Source organism: Gopherus evgoodei, chromosome 12 (genome assembly GCF_007399415.2).
Source record: "Gopherus evgoodei ecotype Sinaloan lineage chromosome 12, rGopEvg1_v1.p, whole genome shotgun sequence".
Taxonomy (NCBI): Eukaryota; Metazoa; Chordata; order Testudines; family Testudinidae; genus Gopherus; species Gopherus evgoodei.
Window position 1 is genome coordinate 478,659 of NC_044333.1, and position 25,572 is coordinate 504,230.

Sequence of the window (25,572 nt, forward strand, 5' to 3'; positions counted from 1 at the left end):
TAGCTCTATGGTGCCTCCCAGCGCAATAGGGCGCTCTAAGCCTCCCAATGCGTGGCTCTATGGTATCTCCCCCACGGACGCGAGCACCAGCAGGCGCTCTAGCCGACCCCCTTTGAGTCTATAGCTCAGGCGCGAGTCGCGGAGGGCGCTCTAGGCCGCTGTGCTACGTCTCTCTGGTACCGGCTGGCGGCCTGAGCGGCTGGCTTGGAACAGGCGGCGCCCGCCGGCAGCATGTCGGGCTCGGAGGAGTATTCCTCCGCCGAGGACGAGGACTATGTGCCCTCAGGTGGGGGGGACGGGGAGCTCCGCGCACAGCGTCCCGGGGGCTGTGCTGGGGGGGGAGGGGCATTGGGGCTATGATGGCAGAGGGAGGGGCCTGGGGGGACTGCAGTGGTGGGGGAGGGGCATTGGGAGCTGTGATGGCAGAGGGAGAGGTGTGGGGAGCTCCGTTGGCAGGGGAGGGGCGTGGGGGGACTGTGCTGGTGGGGGAGGGGCATTGGGAGGCTGTGATGGTGAGGTGGCTGTGCCAGGAAGGGGGGCGGGGGGGAGGGTGGCTTTTGCTGGAGTAATAACAATAACTTGGCTCTTACCCAGACCACCCCGTGGGTAGATCCCAGAGCTCTTTACAAAGGAGGCGATTAGCTCACTGTGTTCAAGGAGCTGCATGAGCCCTGCCACAAGTGTGCGTGGTCTGAGCTGTGCCTCCAGTCAGCCAGCCAGCCTGTTTTAGGGTACACTGGGCCTCAGCTGGCCACATGCAGTCGTTTTCAAACCATGGCTCAGAGCACTTGCTGGTGGCCCGGGAGGGCCAGCTGGCCTCCTGGCTGCTGCAGAGGGTGGTTACAGAGTCTGTGGCTCTGTTCTTGACCAGCCTCAGATTTTTGGGTCCTCTTCCAGTTACTGCCTTCAGCACCTCTCTTTGCTGCTGGTCATAACTCTCCAGAGCAGCTTCAGAGTGAAATTGGCTTGTTTCTAGTCAGTTTTCACTGTTGCCCAGACATTCTGAATAGCTTCTATAAGTCAGTTTCATTCTGCAGTTGCAAGGAAGCGCTGAGCACCAGTAGAGGCAATCTGCAGACTCAGGCAGGTATCACTGCATCATTAGACTTGGTTCACATGTGGAAGGATTTCTTTGGCTACCATAGTGGCTAGAAAATTAGCTTTTTTAAAAAACAAAAGCTCAGATTGTGCAGAATGAGGATGTACATTCATAATAAGATCTGCAAACAGCGTGCAGAGCATCACCTGCAACTCCAAGGTGAACAAGTGTCTCTGTGCATCAGCATTTATATTGTGGTAGCACCTCCTAGGCTGATGTTTTACCACACTGGTAAGATGTCTGTCACCACTTGCCCTGTAACTTGGAAGTGCCTTGATGCCGTGTGGCTATGGTTCAGATCCATGATGTTATAGAGCCAGCCCACAAGCATATGGTCTCACCTTGGTCCTCACCAGTCTAGTTACTTCTGATAGGGTGATCCCAACATCTGGAGTCTCCCCAAATCCATCTTCCATGAGTTCTTAATTGCCAGCTGCTCAGACCATTCTCCTGTGGTTCATCAGTTCCAAAGGTGTAAAACCGGCCCTCCAGTTATCAGTTGATTTTGGTGTACATGCTCCACACAGTTTGCACACCAGAACCTACATGAGATAAAATTAAACCAAAAGTTAAATAGAAAACCTACAGACTCCAATATGAACTAGTAAAGGAAAGCAGATATGCATAAGTTACAAAGAAAATAAACATATAGATGCAACCCTCAGGCTTTATACTTTTCTATTGGATAAAATCCCTTGTCTAATACAAGTTACCTATTGTCTTTTAACAGCTTTCTGGTGCTCCCATTAAGCTGTAGTGGGGATCTCGTGTTCGTGAGTAGCTTTCCTTCGAGAAGCTGTTCCTCAGTTTCTAGTTGATCAGCCTCCCCTCCAAGACTCTTTTTAAAAGGCTTTGTCCTTTTTTAATTATCTCGGGTCTGGTCTACACTACACATTTAAGTCGACAAAGGCAGTTTACATCGACCTAACTCTGGAAGTGTCTACACTAAAATTTTACTCCCGCCAATATAACTGCCCTGCTACACTGACTTAACTCCTCCACGAGAAACGTAGAGTCAAGGTTGATGTAGTTAGGTCGACACAGTGTCAGAGTAGACACTGTGTTGCTTACATTGACTGTTACTGGCTTTCAGAAGCTGTCCCACGATGCCCCACACTGTGACAGTACAATTGATATACACGCTCCTGGTGGGGACGTGCACCGCCAACACAATGAGCAAAGTGTAGGCACGCAAAACCAATGTAATTACTGCAGCAGCTGTATGCTGATGTAAATTAGGTCAACTTAATTTTGTAGTGTAGCTATGTCCTTAGATTATGGTTGACTCATGGTTATTCATGGAGAAATTCCCTCTTGACATGATACCTGAGGATGTCTCACTGTCTTTCGATTAACTCAAATGGTCCATCCTTGTCTTTTCCTGGGCTGGATAATGAATGGGTATTTGCAGATGGATTAATGTAAATAACTTGTTTGGGAGGTGCCCCTCCCCACTTGCCTGCTACTCCACCCTGCTGTGATTTGTAACTGAAGCTTATGAGCCCAGTTTTTTATATACATAAATATATAAATTCATCACCATGGTCTGTTTACATATCTAATAATGACTATTAAGTTAGAACATTACAAACTTTTATAAGAGATCTTACTTGATGTATTTATATAATAAGACAACGAAGTATGCAACCAGTTGGTTTAATGGCTTATATTTGAGATTTAAACTTTCTGGTCTCCCCTTGGTGTGTCTGGACATTGATTGTCACGTAGGCCAACCAGGCTGAGGCCCCACTATGCTAGGTGCTGTGCAAACATAGTAAATGGCAGAATCTAAAAGACAAGTCCTAACAGGTGAATAAGACAAACAAGTGGCATGATAGAATTGAGCACTTCCCTCTGAAGCCTGACTGCTAAGGAACATTTGAACACAGTATGCCTATAGCTTGTTTCACCAGCATGCTTTTTGTGGGCAGGCAGAGGAGAAGGTTCCACTGGCAAGACTTGGATATGCCGCATAGTTACGATTCTAATTTTGGCAAATGGGTTCTTTGAAACCATTTTTTCCTGTAGCAAGAGCAAAAGCGTCTTTGTTTTCCTTTGTTTCTTTGGTGATTGTGGGTCCTGCTGCTGTGTGGTTCCAGGTGGGGAGTACAGCGAAGATGACGTGAGCGAGTTGATCAAGGAAGACGAGGATGACGAGAAACCATACAAAGAAAAAGGCAAAAAAAGTTCCAAAGCCACTGTGTGCAGGTAAATGCCAAATCCACTCCATCTTAATGGGATAATAAGGGGTCTGTCAGTGGCTTCATTGCTAAGCCACTGGGGTCAGCCGCAATCTCTCTCCCTCACTTCAGTCACGAAAATGTGGTGTAGTTTAAACTTTTCTCTTTGGTTACAATTAAAGCTTACCTGCAAAGACAGTACAAAAAGTGCCAAACTTATAAGGGAAGATTGTCAAAGAGCATTATCTCTGTTCTGCAGACAGATGTGGAGACAGAGGTTAGATGATTTGCCCTAGGCCACGCTGGAAGTCAGTGTCAGAGCCAGGAATAGAGCCCAGTTCCTGACCTCCAGGTTCAGGCTCTTCCCCTATACCAGTGGCTCTCAACCTTTCTAGACTACTGTACCCATTTCAGGAGGCTGATTTATCTTCCATACCCCAAGTTTCACCTTAAAAACTATTTGCTTACAAAAGCAGATGTAAAAATACAAAAGTGTCACAGGACACTTTACTGAAAAATTGCTGACTTTCTAATTTTTGCCATATAATTATAAAATAAATCAGTTGGAATATAAATATTGTACTTACATTTTAGTGTATAGTGTAGAGAGCAGTGTAAATAAGTCATTGTCTGTGTGAAATTCTAGTTAGTACTGACTTCACTAGTGCTTTTTATGTAACCTGTAAAACTAGACAAATCTCTAAATGAGTTGATGTACTCGTTGGAAGACCTCTGCATACTCCCAGGGGTACACATAGCCCAGATTGAGAGCCACTGCTTAGAACGCTTACTTCCTCACCCAAGTTCTCCATCTCCACCAGTCTTTGTAGCATGGGCTTTTGCCATATAATAGAGCATTTAAAGAGATTCTCTGAATCTTGCCCTTCAACTTTCAGACCAGTGTGGGGTTCTGGCTCAGTGTCTCCTCTTGAAAGTAAATGGAAGCCTCATGGTTAGAATCCAGCAGTCTTTAAATACAGAATCGTCAAGTCACTTCACCCATGCTCCTGTTTCTACTGGTGGGGCTTTGCCCTATCTCAGCATTCCTGTTGTCATCTGTTCCCAGGAAAAGGAAGAGAGGAGGCCCCTTGTTAGTGCTAGGGGAAAGAGAGGACTTGAAGGATCAACAAAGTGACAGTGAGGAGAAAGAGGAGGCCGACAGTCTAAGGCAGGTGAAAGGAGGCAGAGCGGAGGAGGAGGAGAAAAAGAAGAAAGAGGATGCTCTGTGGGCCAGTTTCCTCAGTGATGTGGGTCAGAAATCTAAAGCACCGGCTGCTGCTCAGCTGACCAGTCCACAGACTAACAAGGTAATGGAGAAACCCTGGCTGGGGCAGTTTTTATTGTATGGAGTGAAGGAAAGAATCCAAAGGATTAAAATCTGCAGATGGTGATGAATTGTTCTAGTTTGTATTGAGTGTTGTCTTGAACAGCAAAACAATGGATTCTCCCTACACCGAATGTGGCCTTGTAGGGCGAGGGTGTTAGAAATGGGGTTGAGCTCTTGGCACCAGCTGGAGTGCTGAAGCCAGAGTCTTTTATTCCAGTTAGAAAGAAGTGATACCGTAGAGTAAAGGGTGCTGATCTATCCTGGCTACTTTTGGTGCTAAGCAGCAGCTTTCTTTGCCTTTCTCTGAGCGTACAGTTGGGCACAGATGTCCCTACAAGGTACAAGGCCTATCTCCTCACTGGCTTTGGCATGGATGCTTCATCTAGCCCGTTGCACCGGCTAAGAGTGGTGAAGTCCTGGCTAAACCCTTCAGTATGATGGTGGGATGGGAAGGTCTGGTCCAGCATGGGAAGGAGGGGAACTGGAGCTGCCATCTGCCAATGGCTTGTCAGGTTCCTGTTAAATGTTGGGCAGGCTGACTCCCCCTACCATGGGCTGCACGCAGCTGCAAATGGCAAGTGTAATTTGCATGAGTGCCTCTAGAGCAACACTGCTCCTCTTTGGTTCCATGTGCATTTCCTAAAAGGACGATTAGGAGGAGGGGAAACATGGGGTATAAAACATACCAATGCAACCCCCTGCAATCCAGGCTGTCCTGAAGATGCTGGAGGTTTGCATTGTCACTCTGGGATGAAAGGGGATCTCAGCTCTCTGCTGCCTTTCTCTGAAGTGGTGCTTTTTAACATAAACTGCTTGGCTGTCGAGTCTCCGACCCAGCTGTCCTTTTCTCCATGGCAGAAGTCTGACATCATAAAGCCATTGATTTTGGGTTCTTTGGTCAGGATATACTTTGTTGTAAACATTTCAGCACAAGAACCTGAATGAGAAACTAACTAAACTACTGTTAACCTAATGAACTTGACTAATCCAAATGGTTTGGCACTTACTGGTAGCAGGTCACATGGAGGTAGCTCCCCCTAGCTTTCAGCTGCTAAATTGCAATAACCACCCCCCTTAAAATACATTATTTTCCTAATGTCACTTTTCCATGTCCTTGAAGACAATAGGGTTGAACAGGAGTCAGTGAGGGCTCAGTTTGCCCCCAAAACCTTAAGTAGAGGCAGTGGTGAGTGAAAGGAAGGAACCCAGATTGACTCTCAGATCCCAATATGAGTGTACAGGGCTGGCAGCTAGAAAAAAACATTTGTAAACTTGAGCATACATGCGCTGTAGTCACTGAGCGACATGAAACACAAGGCCATTTATACAAAGCCACCCTTCAGAATATAGCTGCATCTGAAGGCTCCAAAATGGCTTCAGTTGTATAATCCTTGGTTTTCATTTACTCATAACTTTTAGGAAAAAATCTCCAGTTGGGTTGAAATCTTCATGATTGATCTCTTCCCAAAGGTGAAGTGGTGCCTGTTGACTATTTGAGTCACTTACATTCAGGATTGTTTTAAAAATAAGATGGTGAAAAAAATACACTATTCTGATAGCTACTTTTTTGCAGGCTTATTGCTAAAAAATGGCTGGACTTTGAAAATTCCACATGCAGTTAATTCTCAGTGCAGAGCCCGGGCTAGGTTTGCAAAATCTTGGTTTTGGATTTCTTAAAGTCATGTCTGTTTTTAAATGTCTGATACGTGTACAGTGGATAGAAAACAAAAGTTTTACAGGCATGTTTGAAAAGTTTGCAGTTGTCATTTGTGTGCACCATTGTAAATAGCAGTTGTTTCTGACTGGGGACACTGCCTGACCAGAAGCTAACCCAGTACCTGGTAGCTAAAAATCTGAAGACTTTTCCTTAAAACAAAGTATAAAATTAACTAAGGCAATTAAATGCAAACACTAGTGTTAATATAAGGATGAGAAATCAGTCATCAGAAAATTCTCAAGAGCTCTACTGCAGCAGTAATGTAACCATTGTGCATAGATGTATTTTTCTGTTTTCCCTGTTTAAATGCATTGCTTTTAGTTGTTGAAAGGTAATGGGACAGGTGAGTGTAATTTGGTAGTAGAAAGCTTAATTTGGAATTTCCAGATGCTTACCTAATTTCTGAACTTTATACTGATGCTAGTTTTTGCATTTGGTCCCTTAAAGGGCAGCCCTTGGATTCCTCGGGCTTTTCTGCTGGGTGTGCAAGAGTCTGAGGTTCCAATCCTGGCCTTGCAATGAGGGTTAGAATCCAAGTGGCAAATTTAAATCTGCCAGCTGAGCCACTAATCTCCTTTGCCATTATTGTGGGTAGTGACCCCTGGAGCCAGGATCTGAGCTGTAAATCCAGTGCCTCGCACTGATGGGGCGGTCCATAGGCCACTTGACATAATTGGGTGGTCTCACTGCAGGTTTCAGGTTCTTTGATTTGTCATTGCTGTGTTTCTCAGACTACAGAGGAGAAGAGTTCGAGCAAACTCCAGGAAGAAGTAAAAGAGCCAGAGAAGCCAAAAGAGGTGGCAAAAGTGACAATCACCAAAGTGTTTGATTTTGCAGGTGAAGAGGTCAGGTGAGTTTGCCTTTAGCTGGTATGTCCAAGTTATTGTATGTTGCCTTTGGAAAATGAGTGTCTAGAACATCTGTCTTCCTGCTAAAATGTTGGTGGTCCAGAGCAGAGCTAGATGCTCCTTTTGTTCTCAGTGTGCGGTTCTAGTTCCGTAACTGACCATGGACAACTCTTGTAATGTAAATTGTACTGCAGTTCTCCGTAGCTCTGGGTGACCCATGAAGTCTTGTTAAAGACAAGACACAAGGATAGTAGCACCTTGCTGTTAGCCAACCCCCTTATAAAACTGACAGACTTAGGGCTGGACTAATGAGTTGTTTGACACTGAGTGTGCTTGGAGGAGCTGGTTCTCTTCAAAGCCTTCCATGAGCAAAGTCCTGACTATCTCTTGGACTGTGTCTCCTTTCACATCCCTGTGAGAGTGCTGGGATCAGCACATAGGCTACAGTTGAGGGAGCTTCAGACAAAGCTCATAGAATCATAGAACTGGAAGGGGCCTCGAAAGATCTTCTAGTCCAATCACCTGCACTCATGGCAGCACTAAGTATTATCTAGACCATCCCTGATTGTCTAACCCGCACTTAAAAAACCTCCAATAATGGAGATTCCACAACCTCCCTCATCAGTTCATTCCAGTGCTTAACTGCCCTGATAATTAGGAAGTTTTTCCTAATGTCCAACCTAAACTGGCCTGGTGCTGCAATTTAAGCCCACTGCTTCTTGTCCTGTCCTCAGAGGTTAACAAGAACAGTTTTTCACCTTCCTCCTTGTATCGACCTTTTATGTACTTGAAAACTGTTATCTTGTCCCTCCTCAGTCTTCTCTTCTCCAGACTAAATAAGCCTATTCTTTTCAATCTTCCCTCACAGGACATGTTTTCTAGACCTTTAATCATTTTTTCTTGCTCTTCTCTGGACTCTCTCCAGTTTGTCCACATCTTTCCTGAAATGTGGTGCCCAGAACTGAACACAATACTCCAATTGAGGCCTAATCAGCGCAGAGTAGAGCGGAAGAATGACTTCTTGTGTCTTGCTTACAACACTCCTGCTAATACATCCCAGAAGGATGTTTGGGTTGTTTTGTTTTTTTTTGGAACAATGTGACACTGTTGACACACATTTATCTTGTCATCCACTGCAACCCCCAGATCCCTTTCCACAGTACTCCTTCCTAGGCAGTCACTTCTCATTTTGTATGTGTGCAACTGATTGTTCCTTCCTAAGTGGAGTACTTTGCATTTGTCCGTATTGAATTTCATCCTGTTTACTTCAGACCATTTCTCCAGTTTGTCCAGGTCATTTTGAATTTTAATCCTATCTGCAGCCCCTCCCAGCTGGGTATCGTCCGTAAACTTTATAAGTGTACTGTCTATGCCATTATTTAAATTATTAATGTGATGATGATGATGATGATGATGACGGTAGTGGGGCAGGTTTCTCAGTGGACAGTGATGGAACACCCTTCTGTGGAGCTTAGTCGTTGGCCATCTTCGGAGCACAAGGATAAACTCGCTACTTTGCTTAGGCCTTTCCTCAATGAGGGATGCTGGCAAATGGCTTGCCAGCCTCTACCCCATGGAATTCAGCCACCTTGCAGGATGATGTGTCAGGAAGTGCAGGGCATTCAGTCATAGTGGGACAACGGTGATGCCTCTTATTTTAAATGCCACAGTGAGAAGCATGTTAGCAATGCCCGAAGTTAGCACTGAGGAGCATTGGCTGTGCTGGGTTGGTGAAGCTTGCATAATGCCTGGCTGCATTATGGCCTGGTAAAGATAATGATGTTGGCAACAGAATAGAATCGTCACTCTACGTAATAAGGCAAAATGCTGATCCCTGATCTCATGAAAAATTAAAACGTATGGAATTGAATTCCCACCAGGGGGAGCCAAACCCAAGCAATAACACCCCAATCTTATCCAAGAAAGAAGAGGGTAGCATAGATAAACTGCTCCCAATGACGTTGCTTTTAATTATGGGTGATTGAGTGATATGGAAAGACAGTGAACCAGTCACATAACTTGGACCTATTTCTCAGTGGAATTAGTACTGTTGAAATAATTGATACCTTGTATTCTCTGAAGATAGCACAGTCTGTTGGAGAATCTCCAAGTGCTTTTAATACGGTAATGAGGTAAGCCTCCCAATTGCGGTGCCTCAGTTTCCCTATGTATAAAATGGAGATACTGTATACCTTCTGGAGGGTGGGCAGGGGACTTTCCCAAAAGCATCTGTTGCAGAGTCACAGAGAGAACCTAGGTGCCCTGACTCCCAGTACTCTACTCTAAGTGCTGGGTTCCATTGCTTTTCTCCAGGACTGTCTTAAGATTTGAACTTTTGCATACATTCTTATTTCTTTCCCACACGTATGAGAAATAGAAGTTCAGATGCAGTTGTGCTCTTAAATGAAAAAAGACTAAACAATGGCACTGCAGGTTGCCAGTTTAAAAACCCACACTGCTACTTGGATAAAGCAGCTTCTCAGCCAAATGAAGCATTGCAGAGACATGTTCCCTCTCAGTTACCAAAGGAATCTTTCCTCCCTTCACATCACATAAATGCCTCGTATTCAGGATACAGTCTAATTAGAGGTATAAGAGGTTTGCTCAACAAGAAACTATTACTGAATTTTTCTGAAATCTGTGGGATGTGGATCTGCAGTTGCTATTGCTGATTCAAGTCTCTTGTGCATATAGGTGAGTATGATAAGAGTATAGTTTAAAGAATGACTTTGATTAATAGGCAAATGTACCTTGTAGGTTTTCTTAAGAACACCAGTATTCCACGGGTGGAAGAGTGCTTAAGCATTAATGCCTTTAAAGCAGGGATTGTCAAAGAAGCCTAGCAGAATTAGGTGAATTTATTCTCCTTTGACAATCTTAGCCTTAATTTTTCTCTCTTGTCCTCAGGAAAGAGCCTCTTGCTGAATGGCAGGACAGCACTGTGAGAGGGACAAGGGTGTTGTGAGCTTCTCTCGGCATGAGATCTGTCCCTAAATCTGTCTTGGGCATATGGAGGGGGCCCATTATCACAATAGCTAGATCTTGCAAAATGGATGTGAGAATTCTCACTGCCCTCCCTCACCATGGTGGTGATAATTTTGTGGAGGAGGAATTGGGGAGGGATTATTTTATTCCTGCCTGTCAAAAAGAGTGACATGCCCTGGGGGAATAAAATTTAGCAAGGGGCTCAAATACTGAGCTCAGGACTTTAAACATCAATATCCACTCATTCCATTTACAGCTTTTTAATATTACATCCTGAATGCCCTACATTCATGTAAGGCATCTTTTTCCTGCAGGAGCTGCTTTTCTGGCAGCCTCCCACTCTTTAGCAGTGGACTTATCTCTAAGGGGTCTGTCGGAGAAATGAGTTCAGTTACTAGTTAAACTGTCACTTCTTTCTAGAATAAATCAAATCTGGGGATTTGGTGTAATCCTACAAACCACCAAGGTTAATTTATTTTATATTGTTTAAAGCAAGCCCTGTGTCAGCAAGTCCCCAAAGCTCGGGGTGGCTCGAGATAGACCAGCAGAGCAATGCCAACCATAGTTTGTGGTGACGTTCCAGTGGCATGCAGCTAATTCTTAACTCCTTGGAACATCTTTCTAGTCTCCTTTCCCTGTTTTTATGAATAACCAGCCTGAAGCTCCAGCCATTCTGACATCAGAGTAATTGACACCCCAATCGACCAGCTATTTGCATCTCACAGCATCCCATACTGCAGGCTGCCAGTAAAGATTCCATGGACCATGGCTTGAGAACCACCCCTGTGAACACCCATCTGCACAGTGCTAGGTTGGAGAAGTGGAGGTGTTCTTTTCTTTAAAGGAATATGATGCTGTTTGTGCACAATGGTAGCTTATAGAAAGGGCCTGAAAACCAAACACTGGATTTTTCTCCCAGGGAGATAACTGGCAAGTGTCTGTTATGCTGCTTTCTAAGTGGGCTGAGGCTGCATTTCAGGAATGGTTCCTTTTTTGAAAACTATAGAATTTAGATCAAGATTTAAGCCTGGATAGCTTTGAGGTACAGATCTCAATGGTCTTTTCTTGAACCTCTATTGCCTAGAAACCATTTTTTTTAATTCATATATAGATACAGAGAAAACACATCTAATCTGCAACACAAGGTGTTTAATACAGAACCACCCCAAGCTTCCTAGGGGATGGGGTGGGAAAGGCACCTCTATGTCTAGCCCATTGTGTCATGTAGGATATTCCATGATTCCAGGGCCAGGAGAAACCACCCTTTCCTATATTAGATTAGATTAATCTAATTAGACTAAGTCTGCTGTTGGCTCACCCTTGCTAGTTTAGAGAAGCTTCTTAGGTTCAGAATATTCAAAATGCCAAATAAAGGACCAAGTTTGTGGCCTACTCTGTTTTCTAAATTAATAGTTTACCTATTACTATTCAGAGTTGAAGCATCTCAGTCTTGGAATTATTCATGATCATTCTTCGATGGCTGATTTCCATTTCTCCTTGGCACTTATTCTCCTGTTCTGACACTGTCTCTGCCGCTCATTGTCAGCAGTTCATGTCCCTTTTGTGTGCCATAGGCACGGAGCAGCGGGCGATTGTCACCCAGAGAGCTGTAAATAGTGGACAGTGGGAGCAATTTGCAAAGCCCGTTTACCTCTCAATGAAAGTTCAGCATCGTCTCGCAGCACCTGGGTGGATAGAAGCCCTTTTGAAGCACTCTGCTTTATGGACTTGCCTCATGATGCAAGGCATGCAGCTGCATTAATAAGCAGCAGTTCTCTGGTGCCAGTCTAATTACAGATAAAAGCCCCTATCAGAGGCTTGTGTTCTGTTTGGCTGCCGCAGCTCCTGTGGCTCCTGGTCTTTCTGTCGATTACTGCTGGGCACTGGGTACAGAAACCAGTCTCCAGCTGGAAGGGAGCGGGTGCTGCTCATCCAGAATCGCAGTAAAGCTGACCTAGTGTGAGTGGAGCTGGCCATGAATCCACGCTATCGCTGCAATGTGTCACGGGCCAGGTTAGAATCCAGGCGGCTGGGAGGAGGCCAGAGAGAAGCCAGTTCTGATAACGATCAGAAATGGAGGAGCTAATCTGAGAGCTCAGTTCAGAGGATATTAATTACAGAGAGGAAGCATTGTCCAGTGGGCAGGGCACTTCCCTACCTTACAAGGATGGGAGGGTAACTGTACTGAGAGATTGTGAGGTGCTCACAGACTATGGTGATAGGGGCTGTATAAGTACCATCAGTAGAGGTGATATCCATGCGACTAGAGACGCGATCTGGATTGACTGGGCTGAGCTTTGGAGACCAGCTTTCTAGACCCGTGGCTCTATACCTTTGAGTTTCAGCCATCCAGCCTCCTTAACTTCTCCAGGCTCCCCACCACTGCCACCACTCCTCGGCCTGTCGCCAGTCATGCATTTGCTTTAAATAGTGCTTGTGGGTGGGCTATTGAAACAACTGGCCCCCTTAGCTCCCCCATGGACAACATGGACAACCACATCCAGCTGCCCATGAAAGCGCACCCACACGAGACAAGCCTCATAGAAAAAACAAATGAATTTCCTGCAGGTTCCCAGTCATTGCAGTGGGTAGCTACCTCACTTCATTCCATGCACCAGGTGGCTCCATGCAAGGTTATAAACAGCAGCAGTTGTACCTTCAGCAAGGAGTGGTGCCTGCTGGATCCAGAGGACTCCCAGAACAGGCGGGACCAAGTGCTCAGTGCTGCCCAAGGCTGCCCTTGTGATGAGTGTCTGGGTCTCTGTTTGAAACACAAGGGCCAGATTTAAGCAATTTGCTCTCTGCAGTTGGTTCCTCTTCCTAACTTCGCGGAGGGGCTTGCTGTTGTCTTTGTAGAAGTGTTTCTAATGCAATTAGAATCCATTTGTATTGCCTCTTGTAGTTCTCTTCCCACTCTTACCCTGAGGGACTTTCATCCTCCCTGGCAGATGGCTCCATCAGAGAAGCTCTTTCCACCTTAAGGAAATTGAGCAAGGATCATTCTGGAGCACTTACTCTTATTGGGGTCCTAGAGATGGGCGAGGGTTCTTTTGGAGAGTGAAGGAGGTCAGGTTTGGCCATGACTTGAGGTAGAGAAAGCAAAGCCTGGAGGATAGTGGGTGTGAGGATCTGAACCATTAAGGGTTTGCCTGTTCTGATAAAACCACACATCGAGCCTGATGCTGCAGGCCCCTTATGTGCAGGCTAGAGACTGAGGCTGGGAGTTGTGTCTGCAGAACTGCAGCATTAAGCCCAATGCTAGGAGAGCAATACAGCGGTGCACAGACAATCCAGGAAGTTTTTGGAAAGTGTAGGGGACAATTTCCTGGTCCAAGGGCTGGAGGAACCGAGCAGAGCTCTTCTTGACCTGCTGCTCACAAACAGAAGAGTTAGCAGGGGAAGCAAAAGTGGATGGAAACCTGGGAGGCAGTGACCATGAGATGGTCGAGTTCAGGATCCTGACACAAGGAAGAAAGGAGAGCAGCAGAATACGGACCCTGGACTTCAGAAAAGCAGACTTTGACTCCCTCAGGGAATTGATGGGCAGGATCCCCTGGGAAAATAACATGAGGGGGAAAGGAGTCCAGGAGAGCTGGCTGTATTTTAAAGAATCCTTATTGAGGTTGCAGGAACAAACCATCCCGATGTGTAGAAAGAATAGTAAATATGGCAAGTGACCAGCTTGGCTTAACAGTGAAATCCTTGCTGATCTTAAACGCAAAAAAGAAGCTTACAAGAAGTGGAAGATTGGACAAATGACCATGGAGCAGTATAAAAATATTGCTCAGTCATGCAGGAGTGAAATCAGGAAGGCCAAATCACACTTAGAGTTGCAGCTAGCAAGAGATGTTAAGAATAACAAGAAGAGTTTCTTCAGGTATGTTAGCAACAAGAAGAAAGTCAAGGAAAGTGTGGGCCCCTTACTGAATGAGGGAGGCAACCTAGTGACAGAGGATGTGGAAAAAGCTAATGTACTCAATGATTTTTTTGCCTCTGTCTTCACAAACAAGATCAGCTCCCAAACTGCTGCACTGGGCAGCACAATATGGGGATGAGGTGACCAACCCTCTGTGGAGAATGAAGTGGTTCGGGACTATTTAGAAAAACGGGACGAGCACAAGTCCATGGGTCCGGATGCGTTGCATCCGAGGTTGTTAAAGGAGTTGGCAGATGTGACTGCAGAGCCGTTGGCCATTATCTTTGAAAACTCATGGCGATTGGGGGAGGTCTCGGATGACTGGAAAAGGGCTACTGTAGTGCCCATCTTTAAAAAAGGGAAGAAGGAAGATCCGGGGAACTACTACTGAGGTGAGGCCAGTCAGCCTCACCTCAGTCCCTGGAAAAATCATGGAGCAGGTCCTCAAGGAATCAATTCTGAAGCACTTAGAGGAGAAGAAAGTGATCAGGAACAGTCAGCATGGATTCACCAAGGGCAAGTCATGCCTGACTAATCTAATTGTCTTCTATGAGGAGATAACTGGGTCTGTGGATGGGGGAAAAGCAGTGGATGTATTCCTTGACTTTAGCAAAGCTTTTGAAATGGTCTCCCACAGTTTTCTTGCCAGCAAGTTAAAGAAGTATGGGGTGGATGAATGGACTATAAGGTGGATAGAAAGCTGGCTAGATCGTCAGGCTCAATGGGTGGTGATCAATGGCTCCATGTCTAATTAGCAGCCGGTTTCAAGCAGAGTGCCCCAAGGGTTGGTCCTGGGGCCAGTTTTGTTCAATATCTTCATTAATGATCTGGAGGATGGCGTGGACTGCATTCTCAGCAAGTTTGCAGATGTCACTAAACTGGGACGAGTGGCGGATACACTGGAGGTTAGGGATAGGATACAGAGGGACCTAGACAAATTAGAGGACTGGGCCAAAAGAAACCTGATGAGGTTCAACAAGGACAAGTGCAGAGTCCTGCAGTTAGGATGGAAGAATCCCATTCACTGTTACAGACTAGGGACCGAGTGGCTAGGAAGCAGTTCTGCAGAAAAGGACCTAGGGGTAACAGTGGACGAGAAGCTGGATATGAGTCAACAATGTGTCCTTGTTGCCAAGAAGGCTAACGGCATTTTGGGCTGTATAAGTAGGGGCATTGCCAGCAGATCGAGGGACATGATCATTCCCCTCTATTCGACATTAGTGAGGCCTCATCTAGAGTATTGTGTTCAGTTTTGAGCCCCACACTACAAGAAAAATGTGGAAAAATTGGGAAGTGTCCAGCGGAGGGTAACAAAAATAATTAGGGGGCTGAAGCACATGACTTATACGGAGAGGCTGAGGGAACTGGGATTGTTTAGTCTGCAGAAGAGAAGAATGAGGGGGGATTTGATAGCTGCTTTCAATTACCTGAAAGGGGGTTCCAAAGAGAATGGATCTAGACTGTTCTCAGTGGTACCTGATGACAGAACAAGGAGTAATGGTCTCAAGTTGCAGTGGGGGAGGTTTAGATCGGATATTAGGAGAAACTTTTTCACTAGAAGGTTGGTAAAGCAGTGGAATGGGTTACCTAGGGAGGTGGTGGAATCTCCTTCCTTAGAGATTTTTAAGGTCAGGCTTGACAAGGCCCTGGCTGGGATGATTTACTTGGGGATTAGTCCTGCTTTGAGCAGGGGGTTGGACTAGATGACCTCCTGAGGTCCCTTCTAACCCTGATAGTCTATGATTCTATAACCCTTACCGAGATGGGGAACTACAGGAACAGTGGATCTGGCCTGTGAGAGCTCTTAGCGTGCTGCCAAGAGCTGCCCCCTACAAAGCACCTTCCCTGCTCCCTGGGGGGTTCTTTAGTTACCACCATGCAGTATTCCACATCCCTGCTCAGCTCTGCCTTCCCTCCCAGTAACTATAGTTTCACTCCTGCTCTTTCCTCAGCAGCCAGGACCCATGGGGTAGGGTGGTATCCCTTCTGCCTCCCAGGCTAGGTGGCTGAGTGAAGAATGAGCCCAAGGGTATGTCTGCTTTCCTGCCACAGTCCGTAGGATGGAATTCTGCCTCTTGGTTCTTTTGGGCTATCCCTACACTTAAGGCAGCATGTAGAGTACAGAACTATATATGTAGCCACATGCTGTGTCTAGCAGTGGGGAAAGGCTCTGGAAGCTCCCCACCACTAGAGCCTTTCACTGTGGCAAGGAAAGGCACTGGCAGCATGGAATCTTCTCTCCTGGCTGCTGGAGCCTTTCTCACCGCCTCCCCCTGCCAGAGCCTTTCCTCGCCACAGTGAAAGGTTCTGGTAGTGGGAGGCAATACTGCTAAAGATAGCAGTGTAGGCATGAGAGGTGCTGCTTGGCCTGCAGAGAGTGCTGCAAGGTTGTCAAGGTTCCTTCCCCACTCTGGACTTTAGAGTACAGATATGAGGATCTGCATGTGAACCCCTAAACTGAATTATCAGCCATTCCCCCACCAATTCCTGGTGAGTCCAGATCCAATCCCCTTGGATCTTAAAGCAAGGAAAAATCAATCAGGTTCTTAAAAATAAGGCTTTTAATTAAAGAAAGAAAGTAAGTTAAAAATCATCTCTGTAAAATCAGGATGGAAAATAACTTTACAGGGTAATCAGATTCATAGAGCCCACAGGAACCCCCTCTAGCCTTAGGTTCAAAGTTATAGCAAACAGAGGTAAATCCTCTTAGCAAAAAGGAACATTTACAAGTTGAGAAAACAAAGGTAAAACTAACACGCCTTGCCTGGCTGTTACTTACAAGTTTGAAATATGAGAGACTGGTTCAGAAAGATTTGGATTGAGAGCATGGATTGATATCTGGTCCCTCTTAGTCTCAAGAGCGAACAACCCCAAAACAAAATGCACACAAACAAAAGCCTTCCCCTCGACCAAGATTTTAAAATATCTTGTCCCCTTATTGGTCCTTTGCATCAGGTGTCAGTCAGGTTACCTGAGCTTCTTAACCCTTTATAGGTAAAAGGATTTTGGTGTGTCTGGCCAGGAGGGATTTTATAATATTGTACACAGGAGGGCTGTTTCCTTCCCTTTATAGTTATGACAAAGGTATAGCTGGGTGCATGGAGCACTTGAATCGCCCAAGTCGTGTCTCATCACCTACACTTGTGTTTATACCCAATCTAGCTGGTCCTCTGTGCACCACCGCAAGTGTAGACATAGCCTTAGTCTGTCAATACATCATGCTGACCCCTATCTCCTACCAGCAAGTATAGGGAACAGTTGGGAAATGTCAAGCATGAGCTATAAAATGAATCTTCTTTTTTTTAAAGCAAGGATTTACTGCAGTGACTTTCAGGATTTAGAGTGTTTTTCCCATCCCCAGTATAGCTCAGCCAGATGCCTTCCAGCTCTATGGTCACTCATGGTGTAGCTCAGACAAATGCATCACCTAAATCTGTCAGGATAGGCTTAGGATAGAACACATGGTTAACCCTCTTCTTGCATTACCAGTCAGGCTTCTGGAAATCCAGGCTGTTAGTAGCGAGAAGTTGAGAGAGCCTTCAGAATTCTTGCTGGAGATGTTGGTGAGAGTCTTGGATGCAGTGTGTCATTCCCAAGTTGTTGTGCAGGGATGAATAGAAGAGAAGGACAGTGTCATTTGGTTCCATTCAGAAGTGGGGATCAGTGTTTTGATGTCTTTTCTTCAGTTGCTGATGTTGTAAATGAGGTGACAATGCTGATGTGTATTGCTGATCTTCATGCAGATTGTATTTTTCTTTTTCTGAAAAGCTTTTGCAGCATCAGTGAATGATGGGGCAAGTAAGTGCTAGCAGAATTGTTCTTTGTGTCCAAAAGTCTCCAGTTCCTGTCGCTTTATACAGAAAGGGTTGTAGGATCCAGGGCTTTACAAGGGCTTCCGGCAAAAGTGGATCATTTAATTATTAAACCTACTTCATGGGACTGATCTGAGCAATTTAGTAGAAGCCCAGTTCATAGCCAGGCAAGGGATCACCCTCTGGAAACTGAACCCCATGGCTTCCTTCTGGACTGACAGGAGTTTGGAATGCCCTGCATTTTCCTCTAGTTATTTCCTCAAAGAGGGGTATGGAGAGAGCTATATCCAGTGCTGATATATGGAGGTCTACTGTTTACTGGAAATAAGGGTAATTAACCATTGAAATAATTGGAACTCTTTACCAAGGGCTTTGATCGATTCTCCATCATTGACCATTTTTTGATCAAGACTGTATGTTTTGCTAAAAGATCTGCTCTAGGAATTATTGTGGAGGAAGTTCTATGGCCTGTGCTATACAGGAAGTCAGACTAGATGATCACAATGGTCCATGTGAATACCTTGAAATAAGGCTGGTTGGGGGCAGTGGCAAGTAGGGGAGGGAGACACCCATCTAGATATTTATACTGTGCTCCTCACCGTGGCATTGAGTGCAGTGCTGCTAAAAGCAGGGTCATGAACGTGGAATGGAAGTCCTGAGTCTGCTTGGCCAAGCTTTGAGTAGGGTAAGCTCTGAGGACCATCAGGGTGTCTAAGGCTGCCTTGTCTGGATGGGAGAAGATTGGTCTGTCTTGTATCCGTTTTAATTCCAGATCCTCTAACCTGGCGAAGGGGATCTGGAAGAGCCTATTTTAGTTGCTTCCTTGTTATTTTTGTTTCCTGGGATTCGCCTCTACATTCCTCACAGAGCCCTAAGGATCTCCCCACTTGGAACGCCCTGATCCTCAGTCTTTTTGGGATCCGCAGCTCCCATCCTTCCTGCAGAGTGAAGCTAGATAGTATTTCCTTTTGAGCCTGCTCTATCAGAGCTGTTCAATGACTGTCACTTATCCCCATTGCCCCCCATAACATCCCCAAAGCTGAGAGCTCTTTTTCTATAGCACTTCCAGAAATTTGGCCTAGATAATAAGAAACCAGAAGTCTTTTTGGACCCACAATTTCTGAAAGAGAATAAAGCCATCCTGGGAATGAAGCCAACCCCAAGTAGGTTCCAGGGATGAATGCCTTTGGTATTGGTTTTGCTCTTTAAAATGAAAAAATAAGTAGCAGCTTTGCTGCAGCTGATGCATAAGCCGCTGATCTTGCCATTATGACATGTCAGCAGCACAGTTCAGTGCTGTGTCCGTCCTTGCAATGTTATTGCTCTTAGAGGTCAGAGGATACCTCAGACCTGTGCGGTTTATATTGACTTATTCCCATTTCAAAAGCAGCTATTGATTTTGGAACCCAGTAAGTAAAAGTATGATACCTCTGAGGAGATGCATAAAGCTTCTGAACGGGTCTCCTGGCAAGCTTCGATAACCTTTTTGAAACTTATGTAGACAAATAAGGACATTTCCCTGGAGGGTTGGGTCGGGTCTGATTTTAGCTAATAGTGATTGACAACTATTGACCAAAGCTGCCGTCATTAAGTGCAGGCATCAGTTATGCTCCTATACATTATGCATAGGGTTCGCTGGCACTTCTGCGAGTAGATGCAGCTGTATATTCCACTTAGGTGTTTGTGCACTGGAGCCAGAGAATTTTGCCTAGCAGTACCCATAGGCAGCAGTGTTCACACCTAGCGGCCATAGCTCTTCGCCTGGCTATATGAGTTGGCGCCGCCTTGACTCCCCTCAATTTTTTTTTTACTTTTCCTAGTAACCCTTCATACATTTGTGCAAACAGTTTGCCAGATCACCAAAGCCAATAACTAACCAGTGTAAGGAAAATGAAAGATCTCATCTGTGTGTGTGACCCTCAAGGAGGGAATCTCAAAGCATCTTCAGAATTGTCAGCTGGATCTTTCCAAACTGTATTGGGTATTTTGAGGAATTCCATCACCATGACCATGCACAGTGAACTTGATGATGGACTCTACTCCTCATCTCTCCCCTCTCAGTTGCTTTCTGGTGGGATATTTTTATTTGCTGCTGATGCCTTGTCTTCAGTCAGCACTGGAATATTGTGGGGGAAAAGTTTTTGAAAAGCATCTTCAGTGCAGTAGAGAAGAAATCTCCTCCTATGGCTACGGAGGTATTTATACCAAATTAAGGACCACAGCAACACACCAGCTAAAGCACAAGATGAATAGTCAGGAAATCTGAGTTCTTTTCCGTCTGCTGTGGATTTTTTGTGTCACTTGGCTAAGTCTGATCCAGACTGAATCAGATCAGGGTCCATCTGGCTGAGGATCTTATCCCTACAACAGTGGCCAGTACCAGATGTTTGAGAGGAAGATGTAAGAACCTTGCAGCAGGCAGTGATGGCATAACTTCAGCTCTTCTATGCGTCCGTTTCCGCATCTGGAAAAGGAAGACAACACTACTTGCCTCCTGTGGGGTTGAACAGCATAATGCTGGCAAAGCACATGCAAAATACTCTTCTTGTGCATTAGATCTTAGAAGAAGACAGTAGTTTTCAAGATTTAGTTGATCTGGTTTGTGCCTCAAACTCAGAAAATAGGAAGAGTTGGACAACGTAGTTGGGCCACAAATGGAGGCAGGGTTTTGTTTTTTGAATAGGTGTTTTCCTTGGTAGTATTGGTTGACAGTGTGACCTCTTGGACTCAGTTTGGCTGTAAAGAATCATGCCTGGTGTCAATGGATCTCAAAGCCTAAGGAATTGAGTGAGCTGTCCATGTTTCAAAGCTACTCTTCTGCTATCAGGTCATACACAGGGACCAAGAGCCTCTTTTATGGTTTATTCCAAAGGCCTCCGAGCCAAACTTGCAGTAACTTTTTTGCTGCGTTCCCTTTGTCTCCAAACCACTCCTTGTTCCTGACAGCTATGGGCTTAGACAAGTACTTTTGATGTCTGAATAGATGCTGACAGAGCCAGCTTTGTAGCCCACAGCTTTGGGTTTCCACCCAGGACAAAGAACAGCTTATGACATTTTAGTAACTGCCAGACTTTGAACCCCAGAGGACCTTTGTGTTTCCCACAGGAGACTGGGGGAAGGGAAGCTGGACTTGTCACTCTGTTATGTCGTTAACAACTTACAAACAAAACCAGGCCTAATCTGTTCTCCTTTGGGTGATATTTTTCTCTGGTTATAGTATGTAGCATCTGTGACCTGAGTATTCACCATCTTTGTACAAACATTGGTAGTTTTAAGGTGCAGTTTTAGTACATGCTCTTTTGGACCCAGGAGACGGGTCGTTTTCCATAATGAAAGTAAATCTGCTGTACAAGAAGAATCAGAGAGACTAGCAGAATATTGATCAATCTTTGACTTTGATTGTACCTCCTTGCAAATCCAGGTAACAAGATGAGAGCACCATATTGCATTGACTTACAAAGAAAATCTACAAGAGCTAACTGCATCCATCCCCCCAGCTTGGCTAAGGAACCAACTAAAGGTTGGGGCCAGGAGTAGAGAGTTGTTTGGGCCCAGGCTCCATGAATATTCAGGGTCCAGGGGCCCGGCTCCAGCAATGTTCGGGGCTGGGTCTCCCCCGGCCCTGCCTGCTGCTCCCACCTGCTGCCCCCGCATGCCTCCCAACCCCTCCTGCTGCCTCCGGGCAATTGAAAAGGGCCAGGAGGCCCCTGCCACCACTGGCAGCACAGCGAGACTGCTCACGTTAGAGTGTGGCCGCAGCAACACTGATGTATAGTTATGCTTTATCACTAAGGGAGAGCTCTCCTAGCGATAAAAAATAAGTACCCTGAATGAGAGACAGTGGCTTTTTTTTCACACCCCTGAACGACTAAAGTTTTAGTGCTGAAAGTGGCAGTGTAGACACAGCCTAAGGTGGCTTCCTGCCCACCCACTGTGCCCTGCTCCAGGAAGCCGCCGGCACGTCCCTATGGCCCGGGGGAGGTGCAGCATGTCTCCATGCCTTGCCCCCGAGCCGCTGCCAGAGGGGTGTGTGGGTTGCTTTGGGAAGCTGGCACCGCCCGAGGTAAGCGCCAACTCCCAACACCCTCCTGCACCACAACCCCCTACCCCATCCCAGAGCCTGCACCCCACACCCAAACTCCCTCCCAGAGACCGAACTCTCTCCTGCATGCCTGTCCCAGCCCAGAGCCTGCATAGAATCATAGACTTTAAGGTCAGAAGGGACCATTATGATCATCTAGTCTGACCTCCTGCACTGCATTGCCACTGAATCTCACCCACCCACTCCTGTATCAGACCTGTGTCTGAGCCACTGAAGTCGTCAAATCATGGTTTAAAGACTTCAAGGTGCAGAGAACCTTCCAGCAAGTGACCCCTGCCCCATGCTGCAGAGGAAGGCAAAAAAAACCCCAGGCCTTCTGCCAGTCTGCCCTGGAGGAAAATTCCTTCCCAACCCCAAATATGGCAAACAGCTAAACCCTGAGCATATGGACAGGACTCACCAGCCAGCACCCAGGAAAGAATTCTCTGTAGTAACTCAGATCCCACCCCATCTAACATCCCATCACAGGTCATTGGGCATATTTACCGCTAGTAGTCAAAGATGAATTAATTGCCAAAATTAGGCTATCCCGTTATACCATCCTTTCCATAAAGTTATCAAGCTTAAGGATATGTCTGCACTACGAAATTAGGTCGAATTTATAGAAATCGTTTTTTAGAAATCATTTTTATACAGTCAGTTGTGTGTGTCCTCCCTCACACAAAATGCTCTAAGTGCATTAAGTCGGTGGACTGCGTCCATGTACCGAGGCGAGCATCGACTTCCGGAGCGTTGCACTGTGGGTAGCTGTGAGTAGCTATCCCACAGTTCCCGCAGTCTCCGTTGCCCATTGGGATTCTGGGTTGAGATCCCAATGCCTGATGGGGCAAAAACAGTGTCGCGGGTGGTTCTGGGCACATGTTGTCAGGCCCTCTTCTCCCTTCCTCCGTACCTCCATGAAAGCAACGGCAGACAATCGTTTTGCGCCTTTTTTCCTGGGTTACCTGAGCAGATGCCATACCACGGCAAGCATGAAGCCTGCTCAGTTCACCATCACCGTACGTCTCCTGGGTGTTGGCAGATGTTGGACTGCATTGCTACGCAGCAGCAGCTCATTGCCTTTTGGCAGCAGACGGTGTATTATGATTGGTAGCCATCGTCGTCATATTCCTGGATGCTTTTTAAGTCGACCTCGGTGAGATCGGTCGGGGGGCCTGGGCAGACATGGGTGTGACTCAGCTAGGTCATTCTCATCTTCTGCCGAGCTCCCAGGAGATGACGATGGCTTGCAGTCGTACTGCACCATCTGCTGCCAGCCCAAGATGTAAAAGATAGATGGATCAAAACAAGAAATTGACCCGATTTGTTTTGTGAAATCAACGGCCTGCTAAACTCATGATTTTGAGTTCAATCCTTGAGGGGGCCATTCTGTGTGACAGTTGTTTTGTATTTCTCCTTGATGCAAAGCCAACCCTTTTGTTGATTTTAATTCCCTGTAAGCCATGTCGTCAGTCGCACCTCCCTCTGTCAGAGAAATGGCAGACAATTATTTCGTGCAGAACCAGGTGAGGAGGTGATGACAGCATGTGATTGTAGACTGCCACGTACTTTCAGGGGCAAAAGAAAAATGCAGAGCTGTTATTTACCAGGCTGCACGTGGCAATAGACTGTATAGGTAAGGGATGCAAGGAGGGTCTGGGTCACGATGCAAACTGCAGGCACGCACACAACTAAAATTGATTAATTAAAAGTTTTATTGGGGATAGTTACAAGAGGTAGGGGAGCAGCATATGATTAGCTAATAGGGTTAATGGAACTTAAAACATACAATGGCTAAAGTATTTACTATTAAACAATATTTATAAACAAAGATGCGGTAAACAATATTTATAAACACGGATGCAGCATTTAGTAATAACCAATACTTACGAATACAAACCAACTCATAACGACCGGCAAACGTAGAAACTCTGCTTAAAACACGTGAGCTGAGAGAGGCTTCAAGGTGATCAAGCTCGGTTACGAGTGTGCACAAGGTACACAGGATTCGTTTTTCTTTCTCCTCTTCTGCCTGCACATGGCAGACCAGCCTAAAATACCCACTATGACATCATAGAAGTGTCATAGGGAACGGGGCCCAAAAACTGTGTGTGTTCGTTTCTGATTGGTACAAGCAAAGTTTACACCAAGTAGGGGAGCAGGTGCCTGAAAGTCTGGCTTCGCCCCCAAAAGGTGAGGAACTGCATATAGTTCAGAATGCCTTTAACACTGACTGACAAAGGAAGAGGCCAGGGCAATACCGGTATGGGCAAGTCTTTTAGGATGCAGACAGGAACTTATCTTAACAGTGATGAGAGGGACATGGTCATAGACTTCTCACAAAATTAGGGCCGGGCAATGTGCAGTGTGCACATCATGCTGATGAGCTCTGCAAACACGCTGGCCAAACAGGAAATGAAATTCAAAAGTTCTTGGGCCTTTTCCTGTCTACCTGGCCGGTGCATCTGAGTTGAGAGCACTGTCCAGAGCAGTCACAATGGAGCACTCTGGGATAGCTCCCGGAGGCCAATACTGTTGAATTGCATCCATACTATCCCAAATTCGACCCTGCAAGGCCAAATTCAGTGCTAATCCCCTCGTCGGAGTTGGAGTAAAGAAATCGATTTAAAGAACCCTTTAAGTTAAAAAAAGGGCTTCGTCGTGTGGACAGGTCCAGGCTTAAATCGAGGTAATGCTGCTAAATTCGAACTAAAGCAGTAGTGTAGACCAAGCCTTAGTCTTTTGAAGCCAGATATGTTTTTTGCCCCCACTACTTCCCTTGGAAGGCTGTTCCAGAACTTCACTCCTCTAATGGTTAGAAACCTTCGTCTAATTTCAAGTCTAAACTGCCTGATAGCCAGTTTATATCCATTTATTCTTGTGTCCACACTGGTACTGAGTTTAAATAATTCCTCTCCCTCCCTGCTGTTTATTCCTCTGATTTATTTATAGAGAGCAATCGTGTCTCCCCTCAGCCTTCTTTTGGTTAGGCTGAACAAGCCAAGCTCTTTGAGTCTCCTTTCATATGACAGGTTTTCCATTCCTCGGATCATCCTAGTAGCCCTTCTCTGTACCTGTTCCAGTTTGAATTCATCCTTCTTAAACATGGGAGACCAGAACTGCACACAGTATTCCAGATGAGGTCTCACCAGTGCCTTGTATAACAGTACTAACACCTCATTATCTCTGCTGGAAATACCTCACCTGATGCATCCCAAGGCTGCATTAGCTTTTTTCACAGCCATATCACACTGGTGGCTCATAGTCATCCTGTGATCAACCAATACTCCGAGGTCCTTCTCCTCCTCTGTTATTTCCAACTGGTGCCTCCCAAGCTTATAACAATAGTTCTTGTTGTTAATCCCTAAATGCATGACCTTGCACTTTTCATTATTAAATTTCATTCTATTACTATTACTCCAGTTTACAAGGTCATCCAGATCTTCCTGTATGATATCCCGGTCCTTCTCTGTAGTGGCAATACCTCCCAGCTTCGTGTCATCTGCAAACTTTATTAGCACATTCCCCCTTTTTTTGCCAAGGTCAGTAACAAAAAGATTTAAATAAGATTAGTCCCAAAACCAATCCCTGAGGAACTCCACTAGTA

At 45.7% G+C, this 25,572-nt stretch overlaps 1 protein-coding gene across 1 annotated transcript in view; it reads left to right on the plus strand.

The window, feature by feature from the left end:
* The first annotated feature begins 67 nt into the window (after positions 1–67).
* The window catches only part of CFDP1 (craniofacial development protein 1), a 137,392-nt gene continuing 111,887 nt past the window's right edge, over positions 68–25,572 (plus strand). Inside the window, exons 1-4 of the mRNA XM_030581732.1 lie at positions 68–286; positions 3,199–3,307; positions 4,346–4,586; positions 7,055–7,173. Of these exons, the coding sequence (XP_030437592.1) occupies positions 232–286; positions 3,199–3,307; positions 4,346–4,586; positions 7,055–7,173 (524 nt within the window). The 5' untranslated portion in view covers positions 68–231. The remainder of the gene's footprint in view (positions 287–3,198; positions 3,308–4,345; positions 4,587–7,054; positions 7,174–25,572) is intronic.